Source organism: Uranotaenia lowii, chromosome 2 (genome assembly GCF_029784155.1).
Source record: "Uranotaenia lowii strain MFRU-FL chromosome 2, ASM2978415v1, whole genome shotgun sequence".
Taxonomy (NCBI): domain Eukaryota; kingdom Metazoa; phylum Arthropoda; class Insecta; order Diptera; family Culicidae; genus Uranotaenia; species Uranotaenia lowii.
In genome coordinates this window covers 373,616,191-373,628,537 of record NC_073692.1, presented here as the reverse complement: position 1 = coordinate 373,628,537, position 12,347 = coordinate 373,616,191, and the positions used below count along the sequence as shown (strand labels likewise).

Genomic DNA, 12,347 nt, shown 5'->3' with positions numbered 1-12,347 from the left:
AATAAAACAATCTCTCTTTTTCAATTAGTGTATAGTGAAAATTTTTCTTAACTATAGGAAATTCTTTACATTCACAAAACTGCATTCTTTTCCTAACGTCTCCCTGGAACAAAATTTTATCCTGAACGACTTGAGTACATTCTTCGCTACTATAAACAAACTTCCATTTTCACTGGAATGTGCAGCTCATTAAAGCTGCAAGTTTCGAAATAAGAAGCAAGAACAGGGTCCAACTCAACCCATCTAACAGCATTTCAAGTGACGTTTGCTTGCAGTTGCATCAATCGGCTTCTACTTGAGAGGTGAAAATCAGAAGCCAACATGTGCTCAAGGTGGGTGGTGCTCAAGGAGGTGTTCCCGAATAACGAATTCCCGATTCAGCCATTTTGGCTATGGAGGCTATGCAACTATGCGGAACTCATGAAGTTTGTTTACCAACAAACCACAGAAAAGCTGAGCAAAAAATAAACAAACTCATTGAGAGCCCCGCTCACTCCTCGCCTACTTACTGTGAAAGTCGGAGAACCTAGTGTATCTAAGAACCTTGCATGTGCTAAAGTTCCATATATGTACATATGTATTAGCAGCAAGTCAAAGTAACATAAACGAACCACATCCGGTAGCTGCTTTTAGTTTGCTACAGTTACTAGCTCAAGTTTACAACTGCTTGCAGTAGAAATTCTTAAGACATTATGTTTGTCAGCATGTTGTTTATTCTTTAGAGGTTCAAAAGTCGGTCCACTTCCGGTTGAAAGCTTCAAACTTGGAAGTTTTCCTTCCGTATTCTGGAAATGACTTTAGTTGAATTTTTGCTTTTCAGTTTTAATCTTGATTTTGTGTTGGTGATTTTATTTTATTTTTGAAGTTTTATCAATTTGTCAAACATTTTTCCTCATTTTACTCCACAGTCCGACTGGATCAACACTCTGAATGCGATGAAGCAGCTCGGATCCGATGGCGTGATTCTGTGGGGCAGCTCTTACGATCTCAACACAAGGTGAGTCTCCTCTGCTCCTCCGGTTGGAAATTTGAACTGTTACATTTTTTAGGGCTAAACTTATGTCCTTTTTCGTTTCATTCGTCTCCTTTTTTGTGGTGTTGTTCCTTTTTTCAGGGAAAAATGTTTCGAGTTTAAAAACTACATGGACAACACCCTGGGTCCGATTCTCGTGTCCCTGCAGCGAAGATACTTCGTCGAAGGATTAAAGCTAAGCGATGATGTTGGATGTTAGATGGATTTTCTTAACAATATCCTGAAAAAAAAATCATTTAAAAAAGGCAACGTAATCGAAACTTTTTTCCCGTTCACCAAAAATGAGGAAGAAAAAATGCAGCAACGAACCAAATGTGATCAACAGTCCCAAAAAAATGTTAGCTTCGAATAATAAAAAAAATCGATGTAAAAATTTTAAAACCATTTCTATACCCTTCGCTAGTAAGCCAGATAAGACAATTTAACGAGTAAGCGTCTTTTATTTATGAGTCCAAGTCGAAGTCGTTGTGCAGCAGAAGTTTATTTGAGTAAGTATAGGAATCGTAAGATGAAAACAATAAAAAAAAAAATCACGGAAACTCGAATTGCTTTTCCGTTTTATTTAAAAGGTCAATAGAAAAGAAATTTTCCTCTTCGCTTTTCCCCGGAATTTATTTGTTTGAATGCCATCGACGTACAAACGATAAAAGCATGTATGACATTTTGTACTTGAGGATCATTTCAAGTTTACGGGAAAAAAAATCGGCGAATTCCTCGGAACTTCAAGCAAGCAAAAGAGCACTCAGTGTCTCAAATTTTTCAAAACCCAATTACGTACCTATCTATGTATATCTCTGGTGTTGTTTGGCAACTGGAATAAAAAAAACTGCGGCGGCACATCGTCGTCGTTATTTCGTATGACAAGATGCATGCAGGATGCGTGACTTTCCTGGCGGGAAAGCAGGGAAAAAAGCATTTTGTTATTTATGATTCCGGGGAAGCGATATGCGGAAGCTGGTATGAGATAGATTTCTCTCCACATACGTATGTATGGATGAAGGAAATGGAGTTTCTTCCTTCCGTCTGTTGTTTGATGACTGTGGCTGATATTCATATCGAGAAAAAGCTCAATTTTACGACAGTATCAATAAACCGGAGATATATTCTTGGAAGTAGTCCATACGAATTCAACCATTTAGCAATGAAACGTCCTAATACAGGTTGTTAAAGCTCAAGAGTTTCCCAGATGAATTAATATTGATGACATGTGTGCATGAGCTATGGTTCTCGACTTTGAGCAATTTGATGTTAGTTCAAATGGCAACTAAAGTCTGCTTCATTTAATATTGGAACACAAACAATTGCGAGTAGTTCAGTCATTTATTAACGAATTCATAATTTGTTTTTCATACAAATGTAGCATTTTCTTTACTCTTTCATAAAAAAAAATTAAAAAAATTATTCATTGCTCTTTCAAAGAAATTCTCGTACTTTTCCCGTAATACGGCACATTAGGCGGCGCACACCCTTTTCGTCCACCGTTTTGGCGATTTGCTTCCACCAGTTCTTCATTTGAGTCATGTTCCTAACAAGTTTTCCCTTTGCCTTAAGCCTCCGCTTCGTGATTGCCAAGTATTTCTCTATCGGCCGGAACTGGGGGCAGTTTGGGGGGTTGAGGTCCCTCGGTATTACGCTGACCCCGTTCGTTGCATACCATTCCATAACCGTTTTGCTGTAATGGCAGCTTGCGAGGTCCGGCCAAAACATTACTGGACGGTCGTGGGCACGAATAAACGGCAGAATCCGTTTCTGTAGGCACTCTTTTTTGTAGACTTCTGATGTCATTGTCTTGTCAGTGAGAAAGACTTTGGTTTTCTGTCCACAACTGCATATCCCCTGCCAAATCATGTACTTGCGGGCGAATTTATCCGCAAACACGAACTTAAATTTTGCAGGTACATCCCCCCGAGCCGTCGCCAAATAAAATTTTTGACCTGGGATTTGCCCAAAGTCCGCCTTCACGTAGGTCTCATCGTCCATCAGAATACATCCGTCGAACTTGGTCAGCACTTGGTCGTACAGCTTTCGAGCACGGATTCTGGCCACATTGTTCTGCTTCAGCGTCCGATTTGGCTGTTTGCTGGCTCGGAATGACCTTATTCCTTCCCGGAGACGAGTTCGTCGCACCGTACTGTGAGCGACCTGGAACTTATTGGCCAAATCGCGGTCTGAAAGATTGGGATTCCTCTTGACGGCCTTGATGACTTTCCCACGCAGTTTCCGGTCGACAGTTCCACTCCGACGCTTCGAATGCGGCTTCCGAGCCGTCGTCAATGTTTCCTTGTACTGCTTGATAACACGCCATACGGTATTTCTGGGCATTTTAAGCTGTTTAGCTAGCTTCGATGCCGACAACAATGGATTTTCAAGAAAACTGTGCACAATTCGATCTCTCCGTTCGGCTTCCATGGCGGTTGTTTACAAAATGCTATCGTTTGGTGTTATGACATAAATACATGGTGAAAGGTAATGAATTTCCCGACACGTGGGTGAAAAAAGTTTCCAAATCCGTCCACTAGGAGCGCCACAATGAGCAAAAGAATTTGTTCCAATATTAAATGAAGCAGACTTTAATAAATGTAACCAGTACGCTATCTTTACTACCTGGTTTAGTAGGATTCTTGTTTGAACGCGTAACATGCCAAGGAGGTACCTTATAGCGTTTTTTTTTTCGATTCTGGGTTGGCTTCTGAAACCGTCCGAGTAAAAACGAATTTCGATTTTCGAGTTTTTCCATACGTAGATGTGCGTGAGATCTCACTATTCCCTATTCAACCTTCCACAGCCAGAACTTACATGTCTGTTGCCGGGGAGTAGATTGTTCTTATTCTTCTTGTCTTTGTTCATGTTGTTTTCCATTATATTTGTGCAAGTTCAACTTTCGAGTGAAAATCACCCAACACGCGAGCGCCGAGCACATGACTGACTTCACCGAGCAATGGCTCACGAATGGAGCAACGTAGATCGGCTCGCGTGTGCTTGAAGCGGAGAGCTAGTCGGGTTCATCTCCGACAACAACGATACTCACAGTGGTTTAGGCAGTGTGCGTGTGGCTAATAGCTTGGTCCCACACAATATTAACATATTAAGTTGACGATCAGACTTCGTATTAGGCAGACGTGTTTCGATAAAAAACAATTTGCAGCAGTGCTGTGTACGGTTTTTGTTTGCTATGGCTGATGATTTGGTGAAGAATACCATTGCGTACAAGTTTCCTGATGGTGCTCCCGGGCTGTCGTTGGTCGAAGTGGCCAGGTTCGTAAAGCAATTCGATGCGGACAAGGCGAAGATGGAGTCGTCCTACAAGGTGGCCGAAGAAAAGTCGTTGTAGGGGAGAGCCGGGCTATATGCGCATATTAAGGAAAGCACTCATTTTCTCCCATATTCCAATAGATAGGAGTCTGAAAACTATATGTACATGAGCGGACATCTGTTTTCTATACGTAAGAGCAATTTTCCTGTTAAAATCTCTTACAGTTTTTGTGAAAATAATTTTATAATAAAAGAAGTCAAAATAGCCGATTTCCGAAACCGGCGGGCTAAATGCGCATATATATGTTTTTAGCTATATTTCATTAAAACTTGCAATATTTTGATATTATTTAATCGAAAATGGTAGAAACAGATGTAAATTTTTTACACCACTAGTTCTTTTACATGAAACATAGTTAAGTATGCCATATGGCCATATGGCATACTTAACTATGCCTCATGGTAATATTTTGTTCATATTGTATTTTTATCGGATCAGTATGAAGCTCTTATTTTTTCGCTGTAAGATCGTGATTCGAGCGTAGGTTTAATGTTTAAATGATAGAAAGTAAAAAATTTATAAGAATAATCCATTTTTTCTTGATATAGGCATTTAACCTGCCTTGATACGGGCATTCAGAAGCTGTCTCTTATTCCAATATCTTATCATTAACAACTTTGCCAAAAGCTTCAATTTGTTGAATTTCCATTTCCATCCAGATTTCCAGATGAATAAGAAAGAAAAACTATTAAAATTTTTGTTCACAGAATCTGTACGCACAATAATTAAAGTTCAATATATTATAACAAAACTGACAAAAATCTTGTTTGAATTTTTAAATTTTTTCGACTTTATATAACAATTTGATTTTTTCATGCCATGTATTAGAAGCGTCTTACCCTCAAACTGCACTGATTGGATATGATGAATCTCTAGCCATGTCGTCAATCGGCTGTATGCGCATATTACCCAACATGCGCATTTAGGAACACTTCCCCCTACTTGTCCAATAGCCTGTATGCGCATGCGTTGTTCATGGAACAAGCGCCGAAATTTTCGTTGTGTGGAGCTGGTCGTGTAAGTTGGTACTTGGTACTATTGGTCACAATAGAGTTTTGATGGGTGCCAATCCATGAGAACGAGACCGTAAAACGGTCGCTCGCATACCGCTATCCGATATACTGGGTGGTGGGAGAAAAATTGACTTGTTTGGATGAATGCTCGTACTCGATCACTAGTTCCATGTGATCGGGCCGAATATAATCCGTGATAGCATGTTGGTATTGGTTCACCAGAGTAGGTTTGGTTGCGACTTGATTATCAATTCCAAGCTACGATGTAATTTGTGGCGGATATTGGAATAGTTTGGATCAGTTTTAAGCCTCTCCAGAAAGTGTTGCTCGAAGATAGTTAAATGTCTGGATGTTTGACAATTCTTGTGATGAGTGGACCAGTGAAACAAAAAGGTCATGGAAATTGAGCCTTTTCTCGAAATTTCCTAAAAATTCGGCCAATTTTGCGTCGGGCAACTTGACGTGCGTGTGATGGGGTTGTGTGGCATGAGTTGGTGGTTGTGTTGTGGCTTGTGGAGGGCATTTTTGAAGCAAAAATCCCTTCACTCGATAGTAAGCGGTTTCAAATGAAGTTTTTTGTTCGAGATACTTATCCAGTACTTCAGGTAGTTCGTCGAGTGTTTCCAGTTCTGACTGGACCTTGGCGTATTCGGACCAGATTTCGATGACAGCTTCTAGTCGGACTGGTGCTTCTGTGATGTCTCGGGGCTCTTGGAAGTTCTCGACGAATTGCGACGAAAAGCAGAACAAGTTCGCCAAAACTCGTGTCAGGAAGTTGTAAATCAACATGCTGACGAAAGTTGAATGCTGCATCATGGACGACTTTAAACAGATCTCCGGCAACCTGTTTTCCACGGCCAAGGATATATTCAGCGATCCGAAGCATGGCCGCACTTCAAATTTGCGAAATTCTTGGTTTGGAAAGTCATCTGCACGTGCGGGAAGCGGTGTGCATCTTTCGTGACCCAGGACACGATGAACGAACAGGTGTTCATGAAAGAGTGCCTTCAGAAGCGGCTGAAGGCCCACAACGTCCCAACAACCTTCTGGCCGGATTTAGGCTCATGTCACTACTCCAAGGACGTGCTGAAGTGGTATGCGGACAATAAGGTCAATTTCGTGCCGAAAATGTTCAACCCTCCCAAGTTGGAGGAGAGCGTAAAATCGTCACCGTCATCAGTCAATAAACTGTGACTGTGAAAAAGTTAAAGCAGTCGCATTCATAACAGACGCCTTCAAATGAGTAACCAAGCAAACAATCTTGCCTCAACCTTCAGTCAAATGAAGCGTCGAAATAATCATAGTCACCTTCAGTCCGTCGTCGTCTTTATGACTGTGACGGAATATTGTTTACATAAAAAAAAACATCCTAAAACGACGCCGAAAAGGACAAGTTCGTCATTGATCGTGGCTGAAACAAAATCCGAAAACAACGAACATCGTTTTCGTTTTTGGGTATCAGTCCATGATAGTACGTTACCGGGACATTGTCGAATGAAACATCAACCATCACGACCGAAGAGAATTCCCAAGGGACAAGAAGGACAATATCGATCTCGCGTCTTTTCGATCCTTTTTTTATTTGTGCAAAAAATTGGCCTAAAATATACCAAATCTAATAAAATATTTCAAATTTTCAATTGGTAGAACATTTTTTTTAAATCTGAATTTTATTTGTTTACAACACTGGCAAATCGCCCAACAAGCAATCCAATACTCCAAATTTTTCGAATCATACATAAATGCTTTGAACCGATGCCGTCAAATTGCTTTGACGACCGTCGTTTGAAAAATAACATCCGTCACGCGAACAGAAATCCATGACGATAGTCAAGCTTTTCCAGTCCCTTGAAGCTAGACTAGTAGTCGAATGAGATTTGAAACGTGATGATGAAGGAAAATAAGCAACCAGGTCAACTGTGATGTTTGAAAAATGTATGCCCAACACTCCAGAGCTCCGCCTTATCGAGAAATACTGGGTGATTATGAAGCAGTACCTTTAGTGAAGACAGTCGACGAACTGAAGGAAGTATGGATTTACATGCAAAAAACGGTTGATTCACAGATTGTGCAGAGTCTTATGGCTCGGGTTAAGGCCAAGGTGCGGGCATTTGCGTATGGACTGTAAATAAAATACAAGTAAAATAGTAAAATGAAGTTTAATAGCTATTTTTCAATCCCTGAAAATTTTATGGGAATCGGATGAAAGCACAAATTTTGCGAATCAATTTTGTGTGTGGCAATTTCAACGTGGACGCCCTTTATTCAAGTATGTGAGCTGGAATTATTTTTAAAGCTCGGTTTAATTTAAAATTCGATTTTTAAATAAAATTAAGTTAACCTGTAAATTCGATATATACAGTGAAGTCTGCCTTGCTAAATGCTTTGAGCGACTAAACGTTATGAATGTAATCGATTCAAGTAAAGAAAAATAAAAAGTGTGATTTGGTGATTATAATCGGTTAAAGCAGAGAAAAATATCTAAAACGATTTAAGGTAAAGCAATAAGCAAAAACAGTCATGTCACTTTAAAATGGACTTCTTATTGAAACATAAAATATTCCGTCAAAATAAAAAAAAAACATGCAAATCGATCAATGTCTCAAGATAATTAGTAAAATTTTCATTCATTTATTCCTTTACTTATTATAATTTAATAAAATATATTTTGTTTACCTTTACGTGTTTTATTGTTGCTTTCGCTTGTAGGAAAAAGGTGTGAACGAGAAGTATACAATTTACCAGTGATGGTGCTCAACCTCTGTGCCTGGTCATCAACTTTAACTACATTGACGGTCGGCCCCGTTCATATCGTTTGGTGCAGCCGCAAAATAAGCACTCATAAAAGCCTCTAATTTGCGGAATAATATCGCGCTAAATGGATTATTGCCTTGACTTTGCTCCAGCCCAGTTTAGTTTCGGAGCTCTCTGGGCTTGTTTGAATGAAAGACGAGACAGGGTAAGAAGACGTTTCATTGGCAAAGGAAAACAAAAACGACCGACTCTGACTCTTTGTGGTTGTTTATCACCGGGGGACGTTTAACGACCTGTTAAAGTGTTGTGGCAGCGGAGCAAATGAGCAAATGAAACGCACGCAACAGATTTCGATGACTTTGTTATCCTGTTGATGGTCCTACATCTGAATAGGGATTGAAATTTTAGTTGATTTGTAATTTTGATCGATGGCGCTGTAAAAGAAACCCTGATGAAAATAAAGTACTGACAAAAATGACAAATATGACAAAAATAGAAAAAAAAAAAAAAAGAAAAATATGACAAATATGACAAAAATGACAAAAATGACAAAAATGACAAAAATGACAAAAATGACAAAAATGACAAAAATGACAAAAATGACAAAAATGACAAAAATGACAAAAATGACAAAAATGACAAAAATGACAAAAATGACAAAAATGACAAAAATGACAAAAATGACAAAAATGACAAAAATGACAAAAATGACAAAAATGACAAAAATGACAAAAATGACAAAAATGACAAAAATGACAAAAATGACAAAAATGACAAAAATGACAAAAATGACAAAAATGACAAAAATTACAAAAATTACAAAAATGACAAAAATTACAAAAATTACAAAAATTACAAAAATTACAAAAATTACAAAAATTACAAAAATTACAAAAATTACAAAAATTACAAAAATGACAAAAATTACAAAAATTACAAAAAAAATCAAAAATTACAAAAATTACCTATAATTACAAAAATTACCTATACAGTATTGTTCCGATTTTGTCAGCTCCCGATTTTGTCTACCCCCGATTTTGTCTATCCCCGATTTTGTCAGCATTTTATCCCGATTTTGTCAGCCTTTAAATTTAGTTGAAATTTTCTGCTTTTGAACTAAAATTCCCAGTCATTTAACACTGTATGTTTTTTTTGGGGTCGTCCTGACCCACGTAGAGGACCAGCCGTTAACCCCTTGGTATTTTAGGGACCATTCAAATATTACGAAACGCTTTCAGGGGGGAGGGGGTTTAGCAGTTTGTTACGCTTTGTGGATTTTGCTTAGAAATTTTGAGACGATTGTGTTACGTAGGGGGGAAGGGAGGTTGAAAATGCTCGAAAATTGCGTTACGTATTATTTGAACGGCCCCTTAAGGGTTGGTATTTTAAGGGTTGGGGGTGATTGAAGGTTCATAAGAGTTTTTATTGATGACGAATGGAAGGAGGTTGAAACTTGACCACATTTTGATCATATGGTTTATGGATAGCCCTTAGGGATCATCCATAAACCACGTAGACTTCAGGGGGGTAGGGGGGTGGGGGGGTTGGCCAAAGTCTACGCTCCATACAATTTTCGAAATTTTAAATGGACAAAAGTATACGAGGGGAAAGGGGGGGGGGGGGGATCTGAAATGACCAAAAATGAGTCTACGTGGTTTATGGATAGTCCCTTAGAAAACTATCCACAAACCACGTGGATTTTTCGTTTTTCATGAAACTTTTTTTTTATTTTTTAATTCAGAAAAATAAAGGACGGTTCAAAATAAAACATTTGTTTTTGTAAATCCATAGAAAAGTACCATAACATACTTCAAATTAAAACGTGATCAAACAAATTCAGCTGTTTTGCAATTGCATATCAATCCTGCAGCTACGCACCAACGGTTTTTCAAATGGCATGTACGCAATCCATTGTATGAAAGGTGTTTGTAAACAATCACTTAGGGTTGAGTTCTTGGACGGGTCCTCCATTCTGCTGTTTGCAAGACCTTTCATTTGACGCCTCAAGAACTCAAATCGGTCAAGCGGTCATAGAGGAACGTCTGTGACATCATTTTGTAACATACACACAAACACACACACACACACACACACACACACACACACACACACACACACACACACACACACACACACACACACACACACACACACACACACACACACACACACACACACACACACACACACACACACACACACACACACACACACACACACACACACACACACACACACACACACACACACACACACACACACACACACACACACACACACACACACACACACACACACACACACACACACACACAAACGCACACACACACACACACACACACACACACACACACACACACACACACACACACACACACACACACACATGTTCCGATCTCGACGAACTGAGTCGAATGGTATATGACACTTGGCCCTCCGGGCCTCGGATCGAAAGTATTCCTTTCTTTGTAAGAAGGGTAAAAAATAAAGAAAAGGGGTCAATGTCACCCCTTATCATGGTATTGACATAAAATATCCAAATAACAAGTAAACGGACAATTATGAAATCAAAATTGAAATTATTTTCAAGAAATTTTTTTTTCCCGATTTTGTCAGGTACCCTGTTTTGTCAGCCCTAAATTCAAGATGGGGCTGACAAAATCGGAACAGTACTGTAATTACAAAAATAACAAAAAATTACAAAAATTACAAAAAATTACAAAAATTACAAAAATTACAAAAATTACAAAAATTACAAAAATTACAAAAATTACAAAAAATACAAAAAATACAAAAAAGGACAAAAATGACAAAAATAACGAAATAACGAAATAACAAAATGATCAGAAACGTGTGCATCTTCCTGAATTTGACCATTTTAAACTCCTCAGGTTTGGAAAAAATTACGTTGATTTCGGCACAGATTAAAGTTGCGATTTTACTTCGATGTATCGTATTGTATCTGATTTTCATGTTAAACTAATTGGAAGAAACGAAGCTGAAAGCTGGGATGGATCTCAAATGAGCGAAGACCGCTTTGTTTCCTTCAAATAATTTTCATCTTACATAATCCGCGAAATTCAAATTTTACATCTCCAGTTGATTATGAGATCTGATGAACCTTCCGCTAACTTCATGAATAAAACATTATGCGTACGTACGACTTATTTCGTAGTAGGAACTGTCAGAGAGATTTGTCATCACCATTTAGTGCCTGCTGAGCGCGTTCTTCGTTGATGTCGTCTTCTTACCATCAGCTCAGGCTCTATCCATAAGTCAACTTACGTTATTCAGCGGAAGCGGAAAATATTTCCCAGATCTTGTTGGCCAAAAAACCAAATTCAATCAACCATCAGCCAGCTAGAGAGAGAGAGAAAGAGACTAGATAGCTGTCATCGTGCGGTAAAAATGTTATAAATCCACACCGGTCGCTCTAAACGGCAAAAGAAAAATGCTTACATAATTGACAGCATTCGTTAAGCCTGTCGGAGACTTGGAATACTGAAATCTAACAATGGCTCGGGGCAATGGTTTAGTCGCTTCCCTCATCCTTTTTATACATTTAAAGGTTCCCAGCAGCTGATCCTTTCCTTCCTTGAAACCTCGAACGCATTTCCATGTTCCATTTCGTTGATCCCGGATTACTTATCTTTATTCATTTGGCATTTCTTGTCTTTTTTTTCGCTCTTTCGGTCTAACAGTTCTCTGTTAACATTATTCCGGCAGACAGCGGCGACAACATTGTGTCATTCTCGAGCAAAATACGATGTGAGACATCCCCAGGCGCTGCTGACTTTCGTCGAGGCTCATCAGTTATGATTCCCTTTTGTTGCTGGGGATTTATGATAGAAGAGAAAAAAATTGTATCTCAATCCATGAATAGGAACTGCCAACCTTTCGTGGCTCACCGGATAATGAAAAATGCTTTCTGACAGGGCCGGAGATGTGTTGAAGTATTGTATATTTAAATTTCTTAATTTTTTACCCGGTCCTTCCCCGATCCTGCCACATGTTCTTAGATACGATTCCATTCTTTGAATGAGATTATATGGCATCCTGTGAACAAAAGCTCTTTTGTTATCTGAAGGTGATTGTAGTAGATTAAATTATGTTTAGGTTAAGAATCAGTATTTACACAAATTAAACTGCCGATTTTTACACAAACCAATGAGGCTAGAATAAATATCAATTTCTTCTTTTCGAAAATAAAGCAAAACCCAAAAACAAATCAAAT

General features: G+C 38.7%; 1 protein-coding gene across 3 annotated transcripts in view; it reads left to right on the top strand.

Moving 5' to 3' along the window:
• The window catches only part of LOC129747882 (hyaluronidase Tab y 2.0101-like), a 136,278-nt gene extending 134,717 nt beyond the window's left edge, over positions 1–1,561 (top strand). For all 3 annotated transcript variants that reach the window (XM_055742265.1, XM_055742264.1, XM_055742263.1), the window contains exons 7-8: positions 909–997; positions 1,115–1,561. In XM_055742265.1, the coding sequence (XP_055598240.1) occupies positions 909–997; positions 1,115–1,232 (207 nt within the window). In that variant the 3' untranslated portion in view covers positions 1,233–1,561. The remainder of the gene's footprint in view (positions 1–908; positions 998–1,114) is intronic.
• Positions 1,562–12,347: the final 10,786 nt, after the last annotated feature.